Raw genomic sequence first — 23873 nt, forward strand, 5'->3', positions numbered from 1 at the left:
AAGTCCGGAGATATTTCTCAAGCCGTACCTTGCATGAAGACATTTGTGGGAGGACGAACCGAAGCACTGCCGTATTGGCTTGACCTACCATGTGAAGAGCAAGACAACGATTCCTCAGAAATACCTAGTAAACCCTTTTGGAATACAACCCGCAACTTTGCGGGGTAAATATTGACATCCCACAGAATCCGTTACATCGAAAAACATAATTCTCGTGCTCCCAGTCCACGAAGGTGTTCAAAGGGGGTATCAGAGCGCACTTGTGGCCCTCCTCTATTTGCCCCTGCAGCTTCGCGGCTGCTCCATGCACCTCTCCGGCTTCAATTCTAATCCCCGGGAGATCACTCTCGCACTCGCAGAAGTGATCTAATGACAGGATCCTCGAAGGGATGTGGTGGAGTGACGAAGCTTCAAGGTTCCTCCTGCCGTAAAGAATCGACAACTCTGCGGGCCGGAAACGGAGGAGTCAGGGGTAAATCAAGATATCCAATCCCGAGGCGAGGCCATCATCATTAAATTATCACCGATACTCGCCATGTGTGGTGATGACTATGAGTCAATTAGAAGTGCTTTTGCCACAGTTTTAGATTAGAAGGTGCGATGATGATTCCATGGAAGAGAGAAAGTCGGGATGTTCGGGAATTTCGTGGGATTCGACGGATCACGTGGTTAGCGTAAACCAAACTCTCATGATTCGCTTTCTTCTATATTAATCAGTCTCCCCCCAGCTCCACACCCCCTTCCCTCTCCCCATCGTTGGATAGTCAAAGTTGATGTTCGGTTTTGCAAGTCTCGTTCAAAAATGTCGCACAAGGAGAAGAAGGTGGCTAAGGGGGCGAAGAAGTTCTGGAATGCGATTATGACAGGATGGGTTGTTGAATATCCGAATTCGAGGGATGGGCCAAGAGACTTTTTCGATAGGAGGGATAGAACACCGCAGGGAGTGAAGGAGAAGAAGAAGTCTGGCGGATTGGAAAGATGTTCATCTAATGGAGAGGAAGCTGCTGACAACTGAAGGCGGCCGGACGTTGTTGAGGAGCAAGAAATGGGTGCATCGAAGATGGGCGAGAAAAACTTACCTAGAGGACATATTGAAAGGTAAGTCGGTACTGAGATTCATTTTCCATAAAAACTAGAACCCCAAACCGATTGAACGGTTGTGTTATGAAGGGTTGTCCCTTGGAGACGTATGAGCGAAGCAGCGACGAAGTCTAAATTGGAATCTTCTCCCGATCATAACTATCACTTCGTCGACGATGTTCGTGGTGAGAGGTATAATGATGGTATCAATTATAACGTGGATAATAATTACTGGGGTTGAAGACACAAAGCTGGAGCGATTTCCAATCACGTGCTCCGTCATCTCTCCGTCTTCCATTTCCACTTAGTGTCTTTGGATTAGGGCACTGATGCGCTGGGGGTCCCTGAGATCGTGGACCACGCATCTCTCCCATCGAGTCGTCAAAACCTTGCCTCGTCCGACTTCAGCCTTCGCACTGGTTATCTCAGGTACAGGGAATGTGCTTGATTCAACAATGGAAATTGACTTCAGAACAGCCCTTCCGCCGCAAACAAAATATGAAGACAAAAGACTAGCGCTACCTGGAGTCAATGCCAGAAAACTCATGATCTTGTACCCAACACACAGCGCGTACATCGTTCTGTGGATGTCACATTAGCTGCGATCCTCCAGAAAGGGTTGTACCATCTTGCCTCGTCCAGTGCCTCGGGCGCGAGGATAGTCCACTGATCCAAGAGTAACTATAGTCCGTTCATCAGCCGTGTAAACCAGCGGAGCCTTTTCCTGAGCGGGCTTACCTGAACACTGAATCTCCCATCCCCAAAGCGGGCCCGCAGCAAATTCATTAGCTTCGCTCGATCGATGTAACGTGTGGGTAAACCTGACACTCAAGAGTGGGGTTGGAAGGACTCAAGGGATAGCCGTTGTCCTTCTTAGCCCTCTCAAGCACTTCGTGGAGTAGCACATCCAATCCATCAGCGTGTATGCGATCCCCTGAGTCGACCTGAAGCATTCGGTCCTGCACTAGGTCTAGCAAAGCGATAATCATTCTGGAGCAGCGCTGGTTGGAACGTAACCCTCTGATCCAATTGGTTACCCCTTCCCGGACTTCAACTCGTCGTTGACCCGTACTTGTAACAAACAATGTATAATAAGTGTCGTCAACTATACCATCAAAAGCTGTCGCACGTCGGGCGAGCGCAAATCTTTCTAGCCCATCATAACCATCAATGATCCACGTGATGAATTCAAGGAAAAGACATCCCAAACTCCAAATATCATACGCACGGCTCACCAATTTGTCGAGTATCAATTCAGGCGGGGTGTAACTTGATGATCCATTTATCTTCGCAGGATCTTTCTTGGAACCTGACTCCAGACGATGGAATCGTCCGACGCCAAAATCTGTGATCTGAAGAATGCCGAGTGGATCGACGCCTTCTAGGTCGTCGAACCAGAGGATATTCTCAGGTTTTAAATCACCGTGTCGGCCGAAAAATGCCTCAGATCGATCGACAACCAGGCGAACGTTCAAGGAAGGCCGCTCACGGCTAATCTTGGGGTTGACAATTGCTGATTCCACTGCATCTTCTGTCGAGGTTGGCTCCGTCGAGAATTTATGAATCTGAATTAAGGCGGAGGCTAGTCCACAAATTTGCTGAAGAGACCAGAGATATGCGTGTCTAGAAACAGGGCGAGCATGGGTCTTCCAATACTCGCGCAGGTTGTACTGGGCATATGGATAGAGTAAGTAGAAACGGCCCTTCAATTTGAATGTGATCAACAATCTTACTAAATGTGGGTGCTTCTGTAGTGCAAGTTGACTTTTCATTTTTCGTTCCTTTTCGAAGTCCCCTAATTTACGGGAATATAGTCTCTTCACTGCTATGCGAGGTTCAGGGCCCTGAAAAATCGGTCAGCTGCACAACTGAAATCTGCGTGGGAAAGCTTATATACCGAGCGACTCGTTGGTGTTAGGAGTTTTTGATGAGCCGGGTGAATTCGTACAGGCCACATCTCACAATAGCCTCCAAATTTGAGTAGTTCCTCATCGTTCTCCCCATCTTCCTTGAAAGGCAAGACGATACTATTTTGAAAACAAAGATCAAGAGGAGTAGTGCCTGGTGGGCCTTCGAAAACTGGAGCTAAGACAAGCCATTGCTCACGAGAGAAATTTTGGACCTCCAGTCGGGGCCATCTTAAGACGGCATTGAAACCAACCAGAGGTGTGTGACCTAACTCCTTGGATGAGGAGGCATGGGGCTTCCTTGCCAAAGTGAATATCGCTTGGTTCAATGAAAGGGCCGGGTTGTCAGGGTGACTCGGGTACAGTCTCTCAAATGGTAGGTCAATATCAGTAACGCCCTCTTCAATAAAGCTGCATATAGCTCGGCTCTGATTCCCTTGGGCTCCAGACGAAGTGCAGAGAAGAACGGCGAAGAGTTTCCGGGAAGAAGAGGAGATGCAGTGAGTGTAGAATTCAATTTTCTCTTCATCCATGGTGGGAAAGATCTTGCGCAGTTCTTGCCGTATGTTCGTTTCGACGAGTAGGTTTTCCAATTGATCGATCGGTATGAAATAAGAATTACTTCCATAAGGATGTTCAATTTGAGCTGATAACAACTTTTCCGCCAGAGTTTCGATTGGCTCCTCTTGTTTCTCTTCTTCGATCCATGTATCGAGATTATCGGATATCCTGTGTACCTCCTTCAGGTGTCTGCGGACAGCTGCTAGTCGACCAAAATATATGTCGTTGCCAAAATAAGTCCCTTCATCCTGGCTACCGGTCTTATTGTATTTGCAAGGCACCATCTTGCAGTAAAATCTCTTAGAAGACTCATGTACGCTTTGTTCGTGGCGTCGCAGTTCGGACTTAGTAGGAAACCGCTTGTCGCAGCTCATGCAAAGTTCTGGCTTTTCATGGTCTTTCTGATGTCGCCTTATGATTGTAAGCATAAATCACGAGCAGCTAGGAGGGGAAAGTACTTGAGTTGACTCGATATGGAGAACACCTTCGCACATATCTCACATTTATAAACATAGGATCCGGCAGTGGAACATTCTGGCTCTTCCTGTGGGAAGAGAGGTTGTGACGGCCAGAGACTCTCTACCTCTGGCAAGACAGAAGATATCTGCTGCTCGAAGGAGTGTATATTTTCCATGAGAAAACCTGAAGGCGTGGTGGGGGACATCTCGCCCGCAACCGTTGGAGGGCGCCTAGACGAAGCCTTCGAAGTAGTCGCAGAGTTGGGAAACGAGATCGATCTGCCCCCGCCATGGCTGCTAGTTCTTTGCCGTTTTAAATGGCGCTGGGGAGCCCATTCGCTTTCATGTTCATGTGTCGTTATGAGCTCCGACTCAGCCCTCTGGTCTCTTCGACCGGTGTCTTTTTGGGTTCGGAGGACCATGCTTAAATGCGAGGGATGAAAGTAAGACCCGTGGTGCAGAGAGGCTCATGTTTCTCAATCCTTCGATAGGTCGTCTTTGAGAGGAACATAGTTCAATTGATGCCTCAGGCTTTAAGGCACCAATTTCAACGTCTTCAGCTACACTTAAACTTAGACATCTTTCTAGCCCTGGAGGAGGTGGCCCTTTAATATTCTAAGACTTCTGAGACATTGGAGAGCAGTAAGTCCCAATGCCCAAGAATTCGAGGGAACATTCTGGGATTTTGAGGGAAAGTACCTTAGAAGGTGTCTTTTTTTGGGGGGAACTTTAGTGGCCCCTCGAGCCGTATGCGTTTTCACCTTTATTTTCTTAGGTAAAGACATTTATCTCGCTCCAAGCACTGTTCTACAGCACAAGGGAAGCATAGCTAGAATGTAAATATGGGTAGATTCCTACCCTTGGCTGCTGGTGAATTAAAAACTGTAACTCGCAGGAGCTGTCACGGGACCACGCGCTTTGACATCACATGACCTCGGTTGAATTCTTCAAAACGCGAGGAATCAAGGATTCCTCGCGGTACAAAACCTCACAGGAGCCGTAGAATTTTGGGAGAAAAGTCCTGGGAGATATTTCTTAGGATATCACGGGTCTTAAGATAAGCTTCTTAGGACATGAAGGCTCTCGGGAGAGCATTGCTCCTACGAGATATGCGTACTGCAAAGATGAACATTGGAGTTTCAAGGTATGAATTATGCAGGGGTGGCCAGGACATATGGTCAACAGCTGGCAATCATCTATCTGAAATTCTCTCTTTCTTTTGCTTCAAGGGGCGTAAGATCTCCTGCAAATGCGCCCCCATATGTCCCGTAACTGCAGGAACGCTGCGTCGTCTCGGCATCCAACGGCTGTCAACCGCGTACCCCGTATCGTCGTTCAGATAAGCGTTGACCATGGAGTCGTCTGGGGATATGTGCAAAGACTGCAGACTGGTATGTAGGCCAAGTTCGCTGCCTTGATTGGCTCGTCCAGAAAATCCTCGTCTCTCTACTTCCTCTCATGCCTCCCCTCCCACCTCCCCTCCCTTCACCCCCTCCTCCCATTCGTCCTTGGTCCTCAGAGGTGGAGTCATCGCCCTCCAGCTCGTCCTCATCTTCGATCGTTCCAGTTGAATCATTCCCATCACCCCCCTCGCTCTCGCCGTCCCGGCTAGTCCCAAGGGTATCATCGTCTGCATCACCGAGTATTCGGGTCACATACTTGCTTCGTCTCCAGTGGTAATCTTTTTCCCCACATCTGAGATTTTTGCAGCGATGATTGAACGCTCGAGATAAAGATTCGGCAGTGTCCTCCCTCAGATGCATGATGATATGGGTCTTCCTCTCACTGTGGCTCAAGCCTTTGAATTCTTTATCGCAGTAGATGCACCGCTCATGACCCCCGTCAAGAATCCAAAACTTGTTTCTGTTCAGCTGCTCACTGAGTTCTGGACTTCCCTCAATATTTGTCCGGTGCTTCTTTCCCCTACAATGCTGGATAAAACCATCTCGTTGATTCGCAGTAAACTTGCATGTGCCACAGTGCCAGAAGAAGGGAGGAAAGTGTATATCATAGTGCCTTATCCACTTGCGAAATTCGAAGGGACCCTCCAAGCAGAGATGGCATGGGAACTCTTCTGCAGCTTTTGGAGCTTTTGGAGCTGAGCTTCGAGACACCGAAGTACGACTCTCGGATGCTGCGACGGTGAAACTTTGCTATACAGAATTCTGCTTCGGGCGCTTTCTATGTGGGGATGTCCTACTGCGCGACCTCTGTCTTCGCTTTGCCTTGCCCCAAGGAGCGCGAGAATGAATGCTTTTACCCTTCGAGGGCAGAAGTGACGATGATGAGTGGGCATCTAGTATTGAGCTAACGGGCTTCTTTAAACGCCATCTAGCTTCAAAATATAGCTTGTCGACTATATCTATAATCATTGTGCTATCTGCTGGCATACAGCTGATAATCGTAGCTAAAAGAGAGGCGTCTGATAGGTGATCGGCCAGTCCATACATATTTTCTTCGTAGAAGGATTTGATTATACCCCTTAGCTTGATATTTATTATACCTTTATGTAGGTCGGGGTTGCGGTCGATGTTTGCGAGTACTCTGTCGACACGCTCCATCAACTGGCTTGCTAACTTATCATCCTCCAATATACATTTCTTAGGCCAAGAGGAACTTGCTGAGTAAACTGAGCCTGCAGAACCAGTATCTCTGTCATGAAATGTTGCAGTTAGAGGAGCGTTGGAGGGACACGACGTCGAAGCCTGCTCCCTTATTCCTCCTTCAGTATTGTCCGTCGAGATTTCAGACTCGTGAGGTTGTAGTGGTAACTGTATTGAGGGCTCGGAACTGCGTCCGGAGGGCTCTGGTAGGGAGGTCTGCCACGTATGAACACGGTTAGTGCCTGTCCTAGAAATTGCGAGGTTTGCTAGAGGCTGAAGTGGTACAGGAGAGGCTTAAGTATGTCCACTGAGCCATGGCAACTACCATGGACTTTCTGTTTGAAACCTACTATCCGCCTGCTGGCAGACATTCGGTTCAACGACCAAGTCACTGGACTTGAGGGTGTGTTTGAGACGCTGGCCCCACCTGGAGGTTGTCAACTCACCTTTGCTTCATGCTGTATGGATTCTCTGCCCTCGAATCTAGTTTCCGGAATCGGTTTCGAGCCACGAGAGGTAGTTGTCGTTTGGCCCCGAAGTTTAGGGTGGATGTTACTCATATCCTCGCTGCCCGTATGGTTATTCCCAGCCTGACTCTGCTGGAGAGCAGCCCGCGCAGTAGCTTCAGGCCGAGACATCTCGCCTGACATTCGTCTCGATGTACGCGGGGCTATCTGTTCCTCTGGTATTGCCGATACTTTGGGCTCGGAGGGTGTATCTCGTGTGGTTGAGGTTGAGCTGGTCCGTCGAAATCGTGTCGCGGGGTTGCACATCTTACTCGAATTCCTTGCTCTGGGGCTCTGTGCGCTGGTAGATGTAGCTTGTGCAGGCGAATGAATAGAGCTTTCGACTGAAGAGATGAGATTGACCCAGTCGGCAAGCCAATAATCCGCATAATCCCCAGCCGAGTGATCGAAGTGAATGAATTCGTTATCCGTTGTGGGTAGGGTCTCGTCGATCATGCTCATTTGTGTGGTTTGACCTTGATGACATTCAGGCACAACATCTCTTACGGGCCTGGTGCCAACTAGTCTGTGGATTTTAGCGAGATTTTCAGGCCTCGCAAAACATAAATCGCGATATTTAACTAAGTTATATTCGATAACCACAAACTATAATCCTTTAAAATATCGAGAGATGTAATTACAAGAAGTGAATATTGATTTCTTTATAGTAATTTATTTTATTATAGTTTATTTGCAAAAGTCGAGGTTTTGCTTCAGTGATTATTTGGTCGCTAAAGGCCCTGTAATCCACAGACTAGTGGGCACCAGGCTCGTTACATATGCGCCACTTGTGGCTTGTGAGCGAGGGTCCCAGTCGTCATGGCCGATTTTACTCATGATTTTCTCGAAGTATTTGATTCTGTGGATGAGGCAGGAGTGTGATAGAGATCCGTGAACACTCCGAATCCATTCTCTTCATGTAGATTTCCCGTCGGCTGAATAGTCTGTATTGTAACCCTTCAAGTATGGCAGCTTGAGCCCGTGGCGGAACAATCCGCGTGAGAAAGCCACTGTTGTAAAGAAACGATCAATCTTTGATATCAAGTTTTTTTGGGGGAAATAATTTGAATGCATACTATATGTGCTAACCGGCAGAACTTTTGAGAAGCTGCAGACGAAAACACGACGCCTAGGCGTAAGGGGATAGGGATAGGGATGGGGACAAACTTTTAAGCGAGAATAGGGGGGCGATCAGAAACAGAGGAATCAATAAACTTTGCCAGAGGTACAATAAAACCCAAATCTGAGCCATATCGAGTAGTGCCATGAATACAGACTATGCTCTTTCGAGTCTCATTCCTGGTTGTAGCTTTGGAACCTGTGGCATGTTCAGCTCAGAATTAACTATTGCTGATGGGACCCAGTGCCCATCACTAAGATACCTCAGAATTACCTATTGCTGATGGGACCCAGTGCCCATCACTAAGATAACTTAGCATGACAAATTTGAATCTTGGAAAGATGCAAATTCCTCGATTAACCAAACACTCCGATATCCACTTGGGCAAGCCCCCAAACCCTACATCGATCGTAGGTAGTTCGAATATGCTGCTTGAAGCAAAGTTCCCATCGAAAGCGCGCCCATTACATATCATTTAGATTCATTCTATCGGCTTTCGTTGAACGCTCTGGAGTCTCAGCAAGTGGCCGCCAGCAATACACTTTCATCCCAAGGTTCGTCACACAAGGCGCCAAGCTCTGCAATTGCGTTTCGTTTCGACGCTCAAATCTAAGTTAGAGACAGAGGCATCGTCGATATGTGTTTCTTACCCATAACCCGATGCAAATGTGGTACTGTAATGAGAGGGGATGTGGTCCCTTGTGAGCTTGTCCAGATGTCCTACGATGGTCTCCCCCATTGTCCAGTCCCCTCAGTCCGCAGTGACCAAAGCAGCACAATGAAGTGCGCAGACTGCCAGAAGAAAGCTGAAGATAGAGCGTAAGCAATTCATTCATGTTGAGAAAAGGGGGCTAGTGCTGACATACAACAGCTTAAGATACTCAAACAAGAAACGCTCTGGAGCGAAGGAGGCAATACATGCATGAGAATAATGGTTGGTGATTGAATGATATATCTGGGGGAGAAAACGATATATGCATATGTAGCCATGTATGCGTGGACGACGTTGATGGACATAAATGGTGTGGACCTTTGACATTGCTTCCTTGATCTGACTTCTCTCCGTATTTCGTTGCAGTCATTCTTTTTGTATTTTCTCATTGGAAGTTGGAGGGGTGCAGTCCTCTTAACAGAATCGCCCTGCTCAGCATGGCCTGCAAGGCTACCAGCTATGCGTTGTTTAGTCTCTTGTGTTCGTCGTCTGGGGTCTGGGACTTGTGCTTACAACTGCATTTAATCTTGTTTTCGATTTAGTCAACTTGAGCTTTGAAAATATTGCATCTTCTCGGAGTGAAGCATCTCATATTCTTCCAATCGTAGTTTGGCACAGAAGCCTTGCTTTAGTATGTCTCGAAGCCTCGGAAGGCAAGTACTGCTTGGCTTGCGCTCCTATGTTTCCATTTTGTCAGTCACGACAGTTCGAAATACAACCGACATTTACTAAGAGATTCAAAAAACGAGAACATACCAGCTTATACTCCAAATTCCACCTCCAGTCTGATCAGAAATCATCAATGAGGCTTCGTACGAGAAGTCAGGAGCACTTTCTGTGACTCGACGCATTGATGCCCAAGGTGTACCATCTTCACAAAACGCCCGAGTTAGATGAGGACTGGAAAAGTGCCCGAGTCGCCCAAATACTGCACCCTCCCCCACTCGGAGTCTGGAAGTTTTATATTTTCGACCAAAAATCATCGAAAGGACAAAATTGAAAACGATTCGAAAGTTCCAAAGATTATAAGACGTTTGAAAAAATCGCGAGGCTGGTGATCGTCGCCTTCAACTAGGCTTTAGTGAACATGGACCAAACGAGGTCACCGAGCCGCAGCCTCACTTGTGCGGTTTGCCTCGACCTGATCCCAAAGCGCCTACCCACCAATAGATGGCGATTTAAAGTCGCAGAGAATCTGCTAATCGAAAGCGTCCTTCCTTTCGTATTCTCGGATCTAGAAGTTTCCAGTCAAACGTGCGTGTTCTGCTTGGTGATCAAGGATGGGATTGAGATCATGAGTCGCGGGGTATTAGGTGCTAAATTGAGGGGGTTGGGCGATAGAGAAGCTTCTATTATCGTGCAGAATAATAGGCTGATTGAGGTGAAGGTTCTTGGTAAAGGTGGGAACGAGGAGGAATCTGTGAGGATGCAGTTTTTTGTGAAGGATGGTAAGTAATGTTCCTTCTTGACATGCGACTGGCAGTTGATGTGTTATCTAGGTAAATACAACCCAAAACTTGCCGTCTTTGGTACAGCCCGACAGATCGCTTCCTTAGTTTCATCAAAGTCACACTCTTCATCGGTTCAGTCCTGGATCACGTATTGTCTCCAAAACCACAGTGCTTGTGGGCAAAGGACTAAAAGCGTACTGCCAACTCGACTCCTTGACATATCACCTCGTCTGGACTCCTCCGTCATCCTAGTTACAACGCAAAGCTTGGCCATTTCATCCAACGTACCGTTATATGCAACGCTCTCCCACTGTTGGGGAATCAAGCATTTTATTAAAACCACTCTATCTAATATCCGCTCCTTCGCAACCAGCATCCCATTCGATCATCTGCCCCGCACATTCCAGGATGCCATCTCCGTTGCCCAAGAGTTGGGCATCAAGTATATCTGGATCGACTCTCTCTGTATTATTCAAGACTCCAAAGAAGATTGGAAACACGAGTCCGCACTCATGGCTTCCGTTTACTTAAATTCATATCTCAATATCGCAGCCACAGGTTCATCTGACAGTTCACACGGATTCCTTTCATCCCGAGACCTGACGCACAATTCTGTCTCAATCCCCACTAATAAGTCGGAAGGAAATGGTGGAGAAGAATCGGACGCTTTTGTGAGAACCTCTCTAAATACAGTACACAAGCTTTACTCGACACCCAGCCAACTCGTACACTGGAGCTCAATTGCAAATGGGAATAATGAAGCTCCATTACTTTCCCGAGCCTGGGTATTTCAAGAACGGCACCTAGCACCCAGGACCCTGCACTTCCACCCCTCGGAACTAGTGATGGAATGCCGGGCAGGACTGCGCTGTGAATGTACTGGCCTTGACTCCTTTACGTCCAACCCGTTGCGGAATTTCGACGACATGTCGTTCGCCTCTTGGTCTGCTGTCGTTGAGGAGTTTTCAAGACTGAAATTGACGTATCAGACTGATAGACTGGAAGCATTGACGGGTGTCGCAAAGGTGTTCTGGGAGAAGCTTGGTTGCAGGTACTTGAACGGTATCTGGGAAGGCGATCTGGCGAAAGGACTGTTATGGAATGTGACGCGCTGTGAGGCTTTCGATGTCTCTTCTGATAGGGTGAGAAGACAAGGCAAGGAAGTGGCTCCGACGTGGTCTTGGGCTAGCTTGGTTCTTGCTGGAAACAAGATCTTTTTTCCAATTGCTGATGACCACTTATTTCGTTCTGATGAGCGATTTGAGTTTCTGGACACAGATCCTCCGCGAGACCCATTACAGTCACATTTCAGAAGTGAAAGTGGTGCTATTTTGGTGAAGAGTGCTTTTGTGGATGCCATTGCTTGCTTTGTTGCTCGACAGGGCGAAGCGGAACAGGACGTCCTGTTGATTTTCCAAGAAGATTTCGATGACACAGTGTTAATAAGAACTTCAATCATAGAGATGGATGTCTCTATCGACGTTGAGGAACCGCTGGCAGATACTATTTTGGAGGTATCTTGTTTGCTTCTTGGGTCGGCGGAAGAAAAAGACTGGGATACCAACCAACCAGTGATATATAATCATATGCTTGTCCTGCAACCGAGTTCTGATATCCAGGGTGCTTGGGAACGAATTGGCATTTTAAATGTTAAAGAAGAGGTCGGAATTCATCTAGGGTTGGTGGAGAAGATATTCAAACTAGTGTAACTCGTGGAAGATGCGGGAAAGACTAAAACGACACCCAGGGTGTCGATTGGGGTGTCGATTGGGGGCCAGGGTATTTTGGGACCTTAAGTTAGATTTTTAAATATAAGAGCTAGTTGTGACGGCTGGCGTAAGGGCATGATCTGCCAAGGACAGGATATCGGAAATAGGCACAAAACGAAGCTAAGCCGGAATTGCTTGGGCGGAACAATACTAAAGGTCGAGGCATCCTCCCTACTTTGTTCCATAGCTTAGTATTTTCCAATACATGAGATTCTTTGAACTTTGAGCCTTCGACCATTGCATTGATCCCGCCGTCACACTAGTATAGTATAAGGCTTATAATATAATTATGTGCTTCTTAATTTATAATAAAATAATTCCTTAAAATAGAATTTTAATTAAATTGACTTTCCATACTAATTAATTAAGTTCTAGTTTTTAGGCCCTATAAGGCCCTGTAAATTAGGTGCTTATAGGGCTCTCATGTCTAGTTTTAGGGACTTATTCGCCAAATTTCTAGGCTTTCTTAACGAGCCTGGTCGCAGTAGTCTGTGCGCACAGGCTTCACCACCATTAAAAGCATTAAAATTATGTATCAAAGCAGCATTTAATTAGGAGTAGCCCACCCATGACGCTCCATAAGTACATGAACCCAATGCTCCTGCTGTAATATTAGCTGATTAATCCAATCCTGTGGTATTCTATCCCATTCCTCCAATACCATCGCTTCCATCTCGGCCACTGTAGTCGGCTGTCGGCGACGTCTGTGCAATGCCTGCTTGATCCTCCTCCAGCACTTCTCAATTGGGTTCATATCAGGGCTCGTAGAAGGGTGTGGCATTAAGATAATCCCATGCGTAGTACGCCATTTGGCATAATAGTTACGAGTTGATTTATGACCGTGAGCTGAGTTGCCGTCCTCCATAAATAAAGGTTTAGTGACAGGGCGAAGTCGGTGAGTTATAGCTGCAAAAGCCTCCAAGATAGGGGTGAGGTGTGCTTCTAGGATTTGTGCCAAATAGTCTGTCTGAACAAAGGCTCCTGTCTTGCCAGACCCGTAAAGAAATATTAAGGGACTCTTATAACCATATCCAATAGCTCCCCAGGCGTGTACAGGCGTCGTATGGCCCCGGTGGAACTGGTATTGTATGCATGTAGGGTGTGTCCTTTCCGCCTTGTTTCTTGTGACCCTCTGCTTGACAGTCCTTCCTCTAACTAAAAATGTAACCTCGTCTGACCACAGGACCTTTAACCACTCCTCGTACCAAAATATGTGTGTAATCGCCCAAAGTAATCGTCCAATAACTTGTGCAGCAGTGAGGTATGGCTTTTGGCAAGCGACGCACCGGAAATACCCTCGCTGGTGAAGTCGTCGCTGAAGAGTAGAGGCTGTAACATCAAGTTTGAGCTCTAGAACTAAGTGGGCATAGTCTAGGCATCGTTGATCGTAATTCTCGGAACAATATTCGATGATTGCGTCGACTTGCATATCGCTGAGCTTCTTGGGCTTGCCTACCCTGTTTGGGCGCCGTCGCTCAGGCGCGTCGTACGCCAGGATCCGATTAATTGTCGTATCGCCAAGCTTATAGCGCTCTTGAAGCTGAAGTTTTGGCACCTTTCCAAACCAATGCAACTGGCGAATAGCTTCCTTATGCTTTGTAGGGATCTCATCACCTTTTTTGTGGTCAAAATCGAGGGGGGGAGTAGAAGTAGCCATTTAGGGTGTTTTTGGTAGGTTTGGTGGGTGAATATCGCTAAAAAGTAGCCTGTGCGCACAGACTACTGCGACCAGGCTCGTAAGCTTACCTTTAGGCTATAAAATGTTAAATTTTTAACCCTTTTAATTTAAAGAGCTATTACTAATCCAAAGTTTATAGAAAGTTCATATTTAAATAGCCCTTAATTAGCGCTATAAGTAAATAAAACAAGTATTAAATTATATTAATTCCTTATAAAGTTAAATTAAACTAAAGAGAAAGCTAGATTTTTGGTGTTCCTGTCCGAGCGCCTCTACTTTGGGTTAGTGGCTAGTCTGGCCCCCAATCGACACCCTGGGGGGTGTCGTTTTAGTCTTTCTCTAACGTGCTCACCCCACCAAAAATTACTCACGCCCACATACTACCGCCCCCGCCCCCGCCCCCGCCCCCGCCCCCCTCTCCCCCCAAGCCTCTAATACGACTTAAAATATTTACTCTCTCTCTTTAATTCTTATTTATATATAGGGTAAGAGAGGAGGGATGTTAGGGGGAGAGGGTTGGGGGGGGGATTTCCGAGCAAGTTAAAAGTTAAAAGTGAAAAGTGATAAGTGAGCTTCGGCATACATGAGTCACAGGAAAGGAAGGCACTGTATTTATAGGCTTCTCATCGCTAAATTATAGGCTATATGACTAGATGTACTTTTGTCGCGATTTTAGATTAGCCGTTGGGAAGATGATTCGATGGAAGAAAAAAAGTCGGGATGTCCGGAAATTTCTCGGGATTGGAAGTGGTCACGTGTTCAGTCAAACACTAAATTTTATAATTTGTTTTCTTATATATGAATTACTTTCCCCATCGCTAAAAAGTCAAAATTGATTTTCAGTTTCTCAAATCTCATTCAAAATGTCGCAAAAAGATAACAAGGTGTCTAAGGGGGCGAAGAAGTTCTGGAACGCGGTCTCGACGGGATGGGTTATTGAATATCCTAATTCGAGGGATGGACCGAGAGACTTTTTTGATCGGAGGGATAGGACACCACAGGGAGTGAGGGAAGAGAAGACGTTTGGGAATGGGAAGGATAGGTGCTCAGATAATGGGGAGGATGCGTCTGATGCGATTTTTCGGTGGAAGGAACAACTGAAAGCGGCAGGAAGATGCTGAAGGACCAGAAGCCCATCGAAGATGCTTTAGAAGAACTCTGCTGCTAATGGGCGGAACATAAGAAGGGGTTAAAGTTCTGTGACAGCTCCTTCCAGATATTGGACGCTCAAACCCAATAAAAATGTTGTGTTAGAAAGTGTTCTATTTCTCGTCAGCAACACGAGGGAATTTCTCGTTGAGTCTCAATTGGATGCTTCCATTTGGCTTCATTGTTTGGTGAAGCACTCTCGTTACGCTCTGAATTGAAAAAGTCGTTTAGCAACTCTGAAAAGAGTCATGGGTGTGTCAAGGTCGACCGCCTGGAGAAACAGGCCAGCCACGGAAGGGACGACAAACACCATGATTTCGTAGACATATGGCCCTGTCCCCATTGTTATGGGCGCATATTGCTTTGATTCCGGGAATGCCAAAGGGCGGTGAAGCGCGGCTTCCTGCTCGGGCTTAGGCCCATGCATTCCAGGTGTACTGTCGCCGTATTTAATGAGAAAAGAAGTTGATCATAATGACGAGCTGCAAGGCAGGCCGCAAGGTCTCTCGTCGTAAGGTCCGGAGCGAGCCCTCAGGTTAATAAAGTTAGTGATGAGCAAGATGGGCCCCGTTGCCTTTCCAGAGACCAGAATAATTTCAAGGTTCTGCATGGTGGGAGGGATGGAGCATCCATCGCTTTAACTCTGAAAGTCGATCGGCGTCGCAATGGAAATTGCCAGTTGCCCTGGTTGCTATCATAAGTTCCAACAGATATTGTGAGGTATGTTAATGGGAGAATTTCCTCTGTAAACAATGTCACCTCCTCTTGGAGGGAATGCGTTAGTGCAGAGACCACAGAACGATGCTGAAGATAGTCACCAGAGCACGTGACATGCGCTCGAGTTTGTCGAAGGAATTCGAACTAGAAAGCGTAGAAGGCCCAAAATGATTGAAAAGTTATCCCAAACACCAAGCTTGAATTCTCATTCTAATATAAGAGGGGTTTTAACTAAAGGAGTACCTAGAAGCGAAGGTTAGACTTCAACGTTTCTCGGCTTTATAGGACAATAAACTTCCTTGAAAATCAACGACAACCCTCTTTTTCTACTTATATAATAGAAGGGCTAGAATATGCTGCATTCAGCTCAATCTTGTTGCAAGTCTCAGATAGCGTAAGCTTTAAATATCCGACTCGCATTGTGAGCACTCCAGGGATCAAGTGAGCTTTGTTGATGCCCAACCAAACACTTCAAATCTGCCACTCTTCCTTTCGCATACACCGAGTATGATTCTAGGGAAAGGTATCTGAAATATTTGGCTACCCCTCGAAGCTTACTGTAAAGTTTTTCAAGCAGAGAAGTGATCTGTCACTTGGAGCGGGACTTCAGAAATATTACCAAGAGGCGGCCACACATTTACCTGCAGTGCCAGTTCATGTCACCAGCGTGATTTCGCCAAACCATACACCCAAAGGTATTTGAACTGCACTAATTGTTTATTTTTTGCCTTTCTGTGTTGCTGAGTGTAGTTATGGGTGTCGGGACGAGATATATACCGATGGGGAAGTGGACGGAAGTGTTCTCCGTCTGCCACGTCTCTGTATGAAAGCGAGAACAGATTTAGAATAATGGATTAAGACATGACAGCAAGTAGTAGAAGTAATATAAAATAGTGAACACTTCACATCTGTAGGTGCATGGGAAAAAAGGAAGAAGTTATCTCCGACTAAGATATTGTGGCCGTCCGCAAGGGCACGAACTTCTTATATGTAACACAAACACAGGATTTCGTATCATATAGGTTTTAAGAGTCTTTAGTTGACCGGTTCGCATCTGGCATATAGGGGGGCGGGATCTCTGGAGCGCACTGTTATCTAAAAGTACATTAGCTTACTGTCCACATGGAGAGTGCTCAGGTTTGGAAGAATCTCTGGGCGCACTGCTAAATTTCCTCCTATGAGACATTTTGTCGCTGTGACAAGAGCGGCTTCGAGCCGGCGGGTGATGGTCCTGCTGGGAATTGACTGCGGTATTCAAGAGAGGAGGGCACCAAAACCCTCGTCAAGATTTCTTCAGGACTGGTTGTGCCTTGAAACTTTTTGTGCTGTCTTACTATCTGCAGGTGATGCACCACCTGAAGCGAGACGTTGTAAGCGAGACTTTCATGATAGATGACGTGCATTGGGGTGCCTGGACTGGCCACTTCAAGGCGCCAGTGTGCATACGTAATATCAGGCAGCGAGAGGTATCCAGACTCCTGGCAGTATCGGTCGAGTGCTGCTCCGTGGGCGCCTCTTGAAGCCCAACATAGATTTCCATTCGGTGGAATCCTGCTCGAGCTGCCACGACGACTTCGTCGACTCGTCAAATTAGGAAGAATGATATTAGCTGGAACAACTTGACGCATCATTAGAAATACCATATGCATGAGGATGGCTTGGAATGTTCGGGCTCTGGTGTGCAGAGCTGCAGGAGAGCTGTTCGGGCCAAGATAATGGGGCAATGGTCCCTTGGCCAGTGAAACTCTGCGCTACCCGACGCAGCGAAACAGATGTTTGGTTGAGTTAGGATAAAGGGCCTCTCTAGATTGAGAACCGTGTTGATTGCTGAATTCCATCAGGGGTGGCGGAGGCGGCTTGTTTAGCAGAGAGGTGAGGCAAGCCTCGTCTTAGACCGAAATCCACAACTCCTAACAAGGTAACATATTGGGAATATTGATCTGCAAATAGTTTGGGTTGAGTGTACTGTACCTAAGTGAACTTTGTTTATTGAGCTGCAGTGAAACTTACTGGCGTGCTTTGGCAAGACCGCTCCGCCATTCGGGAGGGGTCCGGTGGGCAGGCGGCAAGCCTTGACCAGCTGGCCATGCAGTGGAAACAAGCCTCAAAAGTGATTTGGAAATATTGGCATCGCAATCACAACATTGAACGGATAGGGGGAAGTAGTGCGGTCTGAAAGAAGCAACTCGTCAGCAAATCAAATCGAGCAGGCGGTAGGTGCATCGAGAGTTCTCAGCCAATGAATTCTGCAATGCTTGTCTGCGAAAACCACGCTAGCCTTTTTGCCATATCATTGTCAAACATTACTGAGGCCTCGGGTCTGAATTGCAATTCTGTTGGGTATCAGAGCCAAACTCCAACGGGAATCTGCAGGTGAGCGACTCCTGCAACACCTATCAATCATTCCACATGACCAACGTATCTGCAATACCTGCATCCCACTCTCTGCGAGCTTCTCAGCCGTATGAGGGGCAAGCAAACTTTCGAGTTCTGCTGAAATCTGGAAACGAGGTTTGAAAAGCAGCCAAAGTCTGCAGAAAGGAGATGGATCGGTGAAGGCAAATTTTGGAAAATGCCTTACAAAATTAACAAATAAGTGGCGAATGCAAAAACTACTAAAATTCCACAAACTCGAAAAGCTTTTGAGAATCGTTTATTCTTCTCCAGGCATGCCTGATCTTCATGAAGTGCGAACTTCCCAGTAGTCTATTATTCTCCCGGCATGCCTGATCTTCCTGAAGTGCGAACTTCCCAGTATTCCCCTTAATGTATGCGGCAAATGGACTTCATTTCCTTCTATCATCCTCAATATGTTAGCTGTAGTTTCGATCGAGAGATGATTGAATGTAAATCCTGCCTCGCTGAGTGCTTCCGGGATGAAAATTGTCCACTGATTTAGGCGTAACTATGAAGTGTTAATTTTTTGATATGAGGAAGCCTTCTATCCGGTTTCAAATACCTGAACTCGAAATCTGTCCTCCCCAAACCGACTTCGCAGTTTCCGCAGTAATCTAGTTCGATCGACATACGGATGGGGCAGAACCACTGGGTAGAGCGTCGTGGTGTCTGTCGAGGCGCTCGATGAAGAAGTTTCTTGAATCTCAGTGGTTCCCTCTCTGAAGATAGTGCTGTTTGAACCCATTGCTTTGGATTTCGAAGTGGAGGTGGAGACGAAATCGTTGATCTAGATGGAGAATGTAGACGAAGACTGCTAGTGCACTTATATGAGTGAGCAGCCGGCCCGATGGGGCGGGGGTAAATACTTCGAGGGCTGGGACCCACTCATATTTTCAGCGGGCATTTATGCAACCGGAGCTTGCATGGAGGCGGCTCTTCCACGTGAGCCTCGATGATAGGGTGACAGACCTTCCTGTACAAGGCAGTTGTCACTGCATCAGGCTTCAGACCAGGCTCGATGTTGAGGCTCTGAATTTGCTCTTAGACTCGTTGCAAGGGCGGTTGATTGAAAAAAAATCTTTGCTCGGACCAATTAGAAACCATGCTACGCATCAGCCGCCGAGGCGTTGAGGCTCAACTGACATGCCAGGGTCCCGCTTTAACTAAGACGGGGCGGGACACCGACTATAAGTCCTCATCTGGCCCAGGGGCGAAGCTTTTCCATATAAAAGGATCTTTGAGGCGCTGTGTGCTCACCTGTGAAAATCATTTTCATGGGTACAAGAGGATGGAAATTGAAGGACATCTGTCATTCACGTTGCCTAGCCGGTTTCTCGAAATCCTGTCACGTGATCACCCCGCGTACAGCGGTACAGCGGTAGGCGAAACTAGCTTTAAAGCACCATTTTTTACTGAGCTTTGGAAATTGCGTCTGGAGCTGCGTCACGTATAACCCAATATTACTAAATCGCGAATTGCTCAATAATAACAACTCCAAATTAAGAAGTAAGTTAATTGAATAATAAAATGCTTGCCTGTCTTCAAATCCTTAATAGCATTAGTACCCAAGCCTAGTAATTATTTACTATTATAGATAAACAAGCCAATTAATAATTTGTTATATAATTTTTATTAAATTATACTCTCAAAAATAATTCAAATTATAAATCCTCTTAAAATATTAAATTTAGATATAATTTAATTAATTTAAGTTATAAAGCTCAGAATTAAAATAAGTAATTAAAAGTCTATTAAGAAAAGGGCAATTTTATTATAAGTTTATTATAGGAATTTTATTAAACTTATTAATTATATTCTCAAAACTAATTCAAATTTTAAATTCTCCTAAAATATTAAAATTAGCTATAATGTCACGATAAGGTAATATTGCAGTGGTAGTAAAGAGCTTGAATTGAGCTAAAGGCTATTTGCTGGGTTAAGGAAATACTAGCTATATACTAAGCCACATGTAGTAGCACCTTGTAACTGGTGCCACGTAACATATAATATAATTAATTTATGTTATAAAGCTCTTATTCTAAATAAGTAAATAAAAAGTTATTAAGGAAAAGACAATTTTAAAGAAAGAAAGAAAAAAATTAAGAAATATAAAGCTAAAAAATTGCTTTTTTGCCTTTTCTCAAATGACTTTATTATTACTTATTTAAAAGTAAAGTTACTAAACTCAAATTTAATTGCAATATATTAAACTTAAATATTCTAGGAACTCTTATAATTTAGATATTAATTAGTATTATAATTAAAGGGTTATAAAAGCGCAATTTTACTCTAAATACAGTTTTCGTATTTTCGCTAAAAATCGATTTTAAAGCTAGTTTCGCATACCGCTATACCCCGCATTAAAGGGGGAGTTTCACCATCAAGATATTTTTCAAGTGGTACCCGTTCGTACCTTCTTCCACTTATGACCTTAGGTGGTTCGTGAAAGCAATCTGGTCAAATCACGTGCACATAGCCGAAAATCAAGGAACATCGTTTTATATGAAATGACTAGTATTATTAAAGCCTAGAAATTATTATAATAGCCTCTCTAGTACTATCAGATCTTCTACTTTCGCTCCCCGAGCCAGACTAATTATTCTCACTCTCTTCCTTCCTTAAAAAGCTTATATAATTATTAATAAGCTCTTTTTTTTAATTATTTTAATTATATTCTTTATTAAGAGCCCAAAATTAATACTTTCTATTTCTTTCTTTTTCTTCTCTTATTTCTTTCTATTTATATAATTTAAGGGCTTCTCTTAAGTAAATTAAAGTAAGAAAAAGTATTTCTAGCTTTAAGTATTTCTTATTTCTCTTTATTTCTCTTTAATGCTTTTTTTAATTTTTCTTTCTTTAATTAATGTACTTCTTTAATAATTATAATACTTCTTTTATAAAGTCTTCTTTTAAAAGAGTTTTTTTCTTATTTTCTTTAAATTTAATTATATAAATCGCATTATTTTTATACTTGGTTAATTAAGTATTATATAAGATACTCTTTATATTATACTTAAAGGAGTTTTATTTACCTTATAATTAAGAAGTTATTAATAGTTTTTCTTTTTATCTCTAATTATTTAATATATAAATACTATTTCTTAACTTCTTTAGTTAGGAATTAAAAGGCCCTAGGGAGGTCTGGTTTTGGTGTGCTTAGTAGACTGGATATAAATCCATCTTGGACAATTTTGGGATGTGATCAGACATGATTGCTTAAATGAATTGGTAAACTATCTACAAAAAAAAAATTGCGGTGACGATGATTTTGTGAGTCACATGATTTGGCCAGATTGCTTTCACGAACCATCTAAGGTAATAAGTGGAAGGTACGAACGGGCACCAACCTCAATACACAAATTGCCAACGCCAAATGCTATTCAATATATCTTCTCCTTTGACAATAAAGCAACCACCTGTACATGTACGTGTCCAGCGTACAAACGGATTGAACTCCTGAAACCCTCCCGTCTTGTCCTTTCTCGTCATAACCAGCTTTACTTTTTGTTACTGAATCCTCAAACGCAATTTTCAGGGTCTGCCAGCAGAACCCAACCTCGAAAATACGAATTTGTGAACTACATCCTTCCATTGTGCTGCCCTGAATTGCTAACCCAGCAGGTACGTTGAGTTTGATTGAGCTCGTTGGACGATCTTGCTGAGTATGGACTTCAGCTCCCCAGATCTTATGCGGTCTGCGGTGTCCACTTGCAACATTCTGTCCTCGACCAGGTCCAGAAGATCTCGGATCATCTTGGAATAACGTCTATGTTTACGCAGCTTCTGGATCCATTCAGTCACTTGTGGTCGTACTGTTGCGAACTTCTCGGAGCCAGAGTAATACACGGTGTAGAAAAGATCGTCCAAGACCGTATCATGGGCTACCACGAGTCTTGCGTTTGCGAAGTCTTGGATACCAGTGTTGCCATCAAGCATCCAAGTGATGAATTCAAGGAAGATGCATGCGAAACTCCAAATATCGTAGGCTCTCGAAACCAATCTCTCTAAGACGAGTTCTGGAGGGACATAAGTCGGGGATCCGTTGATTGTCGTAGGATCTTGACGAGACCGAGATTCGAGGCGATGGAAACGGCCCAGACCTAGATCCGTGATTTGAAGAATTCCGGTAGGGCCAAAGTCTTCGAGGTTGTCGAACCACAAAATGTTTTCCGGCTTTAGATCGCCATGTCTTCCAAATGTCTCCTCTTCCTTGTCAACCTTCATGCGGACATTCATGGATGGCCTCCGACGAGATACTTCGGGGTCGGTACGATCAGATCCCAGGGGATACGCCGTTTTGAATTCATGAATTACATGCAGAGCAGAAGCCAATCCAAGTAATTGTTCCAGAGCCCAGAGGACCTCTGTCTTTTCCCACTTCAGCAGAGAATTCTTCTCCCAATACTCGCGGAGATTGAGCTTTGCGAATGGAAACAGAAAATGATATTTGTTCTTGAATTTGTATGTTGCCAGCAGCTTGATCAGATGTGGGTCCTTCTTGAGCGTAAGCTTGCTGAGCATGTCGTTTTCTTTCTCGAAGTCCTCCGATTTCCGAGAAATCAACCTTTTGACGGCTATCTTTGGCACCTGAGATGCGTGAGATTTTCTGCTTTTCTTTCCTGACTTTCGTCTTACCGAAGAGTCGCTCAAGGAGAATAGGGACTGATGGGCAGGATGAATCTGGACACGCCAAACTTCACTGTAGCCACCTTCCCTCATTTCGCCTTCTTCGTTCTCTTTGTCACCGATGTATGGCATGATTGTGCTGTCGTCCAGAATATGATGTTTGATGCGGTCCGGATAACTTTTGAAGACAGGCGCGAGTACAAGCCACTGGTCGCGACTGAGGTCTTCGATATCGTGCGATCTCCAAGATGAAAGCGCACGTATCCCACATTCGCATTCATGTTCTTGAGGACAGGACTTGTGTTTCCTCTTTCCCAAAGTGTAGTTTGGTGAATGCGAAGGGACTCTCGCGAGAGGAAGATCCTCATCGGTGACTTTACTGTCAATGATATCCAGTATATTTGGATAAGGGCCTTGGTTTGAGCCATAGAGTATAAGTATCGCGAACAGTTTCAGGGCCTTGGTACAAATGTGGTTAGTTGCAGAATGGAGACCTCTGTCGTCTAGTTCTGGATATATCTCGTGAAGTACATTCCGCACCGCGTCCTTCTTCAAATGCTTTCGAATCTCGTTGATTGGAATAAAGTATGTATTGCCCCGGGGGGGCCATTCCAGTTTCTTCTCTTTCAGCTTCCTCGCTAGATTTTCAGCTGCATTTGAAGGAAGTGACATGCTGGTGGATTTGTTACTTCGAGGTAGAGGATCCGCAACAATTCGGTAGCCTATGATATTGGGTCGATTTTTGGTGGAGTACGGATCAAGCCCAGGCTATTGTTGTTTCTTTGGTACGCTGGACTTGTCAGTCTCAGGGTCATGCACTTGGATGCAGGGCACATACAATGTTGTGCTGTGAGCAATACACAGCCTTCCTAAAACATTAGCAGGGCTTCAAATGTACCGGACAAGATAGCGAGAAAGCTGGCGGCAGTTGTAAAATGAAGTGAATCATCGTCTGGCTTGGGCGAGGTCAGAGAGCTCCTGGGGCTATAAGGCTCTTTCATGCGGGCTCCGGTTTTCCAGTGACTGCCTTGCTGATTCATCTCGGGCATCTCACTGGATATCTAAAGACTCATCTAGGCACATTTTCCGGGAACCACAAGGCGCAGTGTTGTTGACGCCTGGTGGGCGGCTGGGCGGGC

General features: G+C 45.3%; 9 protein-coding genes across 9 annotated transcripts; 4 read left to right on the top strand and 5 right to left on the bottom strand.

Annotated features, from left to right (window-relative positions):
- The first annotated feature begins 739 nt into the window (after positions 1 to 739).
- Positions 740 to 1479, top strand: K444DRAFT_618505 (uncharacterized protein). Its single transcript, XM_024881333.1, has one exon. The coding sequence runs from the start codon at positions 803 to 805 to the stop codon at positions 1013 to 1015; it is 213 nt and encodes a 70-aa protein (XP_024730950.1). The 5' UTR covers positions 740 to 802; the 3' UTR covers positions 1016 to 1479.
- Positions 1089 to 1623, bottom strand: K444DRAFT_134591 (uncharacterized protein). Its single transcript, XM_024870487.1, has 2 exons — positions 1603 to 1623; positions 1089 to 1489 (listed from the first exon to the last, which is right to left on the bottom strand). Exon 2 carries the CDS (start codon positions 1376 to 1378, stop codon positions 1163 to 1165), a length of 216 nt encoding a protein of 71 aa, XP_024730951.1. The 5' UTR covers positions 1379 to 1489; positions 1603 to 1623; the 3' UTR covers positions 1089 to 1162.
- Positions 1213 to 1743, top strand: K444DRAFT_134599 (uncharacterized protein). Its single transcript, XM_024870488.1, has one exon. The coding sequence runs from the start codon at positions 1410 to 1412 to the stop codon at positions 1677 to 1679; it is 270 nt and encodes an 89-aa protein (XP_024730952.1). The 5' UTR covers positions 1213 to 1409; the 3' UTR covers positions 1680 to 1743.
- A 122-nt stretch (positions 1744 to 1865) lies between these two features.
- On the bottom strand, positions 1866 to 4428 carry K444DRAFT_634829 (kinase-like protein; the record flags this gene model as incomplete). The annotated part of the gene is made up of 3 exons (XM_024883799.1): positions 1866 to 2924; positions 2978 to 3959; positions 4007 to 4428. The coding sequence occupies 3 exons, from the start codon at positions 4426 to 4428 to the stop codon at positions 1866 to 1868; spliced, it is 2463 nt and encodes an 820-aa protein (XP_024730953.1).
- Positions 4429 to 5316: 888 nt separating this feature from the next.
- K444DRAFT_667694 (uncharacterized protein) lies at positions 5317 to 7577 on the bottom strand (the record flags this gene model as incomplete). The annotated part of the gene is made up of 4 exons (XM_024887327.1): positions 5317 to 6140; positions 6267 to 6368; positions 6510 to 6882; positions 7056 to 7577. 4 exons carry the CDS (start codon positions 7575 to 7577, stop codon positions 5317 to 5319), a joined length of 1821 nt encoding a protein of 606 aa, XP_024730954.1.
- Positions 7578 to 8832: 1255 nt separating this feature from the next.
- K444DRAFT_134655 (uncharacterized protein) lies at positions 8833 to 9483 on the bottom strand. The gene is made up of 3 exons (XM_024870489.1): positions 9461 to 9483; positions 9102 to 9404; positions 8833 to 9041 (listed from the first exon to the last, which is right to left on the bottom strand). Exons 2-3 carry the CDS (start codon positions 9334 to 9336, stop codon positions 8956 to 8958), a joined length of 321 nt encoding a protein of 106 aa, XP_024730955.1. The 5' UTR covers positions 9337 to 9404; positions 9461 to 9483; the 3' UTR covers positions 8833 to 8955.
- A 551-nt stretch (positions 9484 to 10034) lies between these two features.
- On the top strand, positions 10035 to 12377 carry K444DRAFT_598445 (HET-domain-containing protein; the record flags this gene model as incomplete). Its single annotated transcript, XM_024878534.1, has 2 exons — positions 10035 to 10395; positions 10447 to 12377. 2 exons carry the CDS (start codon positions 10035 to 10037, stop codon positions 12105 to 12107), a joined length of 2022 nt encoding a protein of 673 aa, XP_024730956.1. The 3' UTR covers positions 12108 to 12377.
- Positions 12378 to 14665: 2288 nt separating this feature from the next.
- Positions 14666 to 15226, top strand: K444DRAFT_618511 (uncharacterized protein). The gene has a single exon (XM_024881334.1). The coding sequence runs from the start codon at positions 14709 to 14711 to the stop codon at positions 14964 to 14966; it is 258 nt and encodes an 85-aa protein (XP_024730957.1). The 5' UTR covers positions 14666 to 14708; the 3' UTR covers positions 14967 to 15226.
- A 6074-nt stretch (positions 15227 to 21300) lies between these two features.
- On the bottom strand, positions 21301 to 23765 carry K444DRAFT_618514 (kinase-like protein). The gene is made up of 2 exons (XM_024881335.1): positions 23573 to 23765; positions 21301 to 23524 (listed from the first exon to the last, which is right to left on the bottom strand). The coding sequence occupies exon 2, from the start codon at positions 23404 to 23406 to the stop codon at positions 21718 to 21720; it is 1689 nt and encodes a 562-aa protein (XP_024730958.1). The 5' UTR covers positions 23407 to 23524; positions 23573 to 23765; the 3' UTR covers positions 21301 to 21717.
- Between the last annotated feature and the right edge of the window lie 108 nt (positions 23766 to 23873).

Source organism: Hyaloscypha bicolor (genome assembly GCF_002865645.1).
Source record: "Hyaloscypha bicolor E unplaced genomic scaffold K444scaffold_136, whole genome shotgun sequence".
Taxonomy (NCBI): Eukaryota; Fungi; Ascomycota; class Leotiomycetes; order Helotiales; family Hyaloscyphaceae; genus Hyaloscypha; species Hyaloscypha bicolor.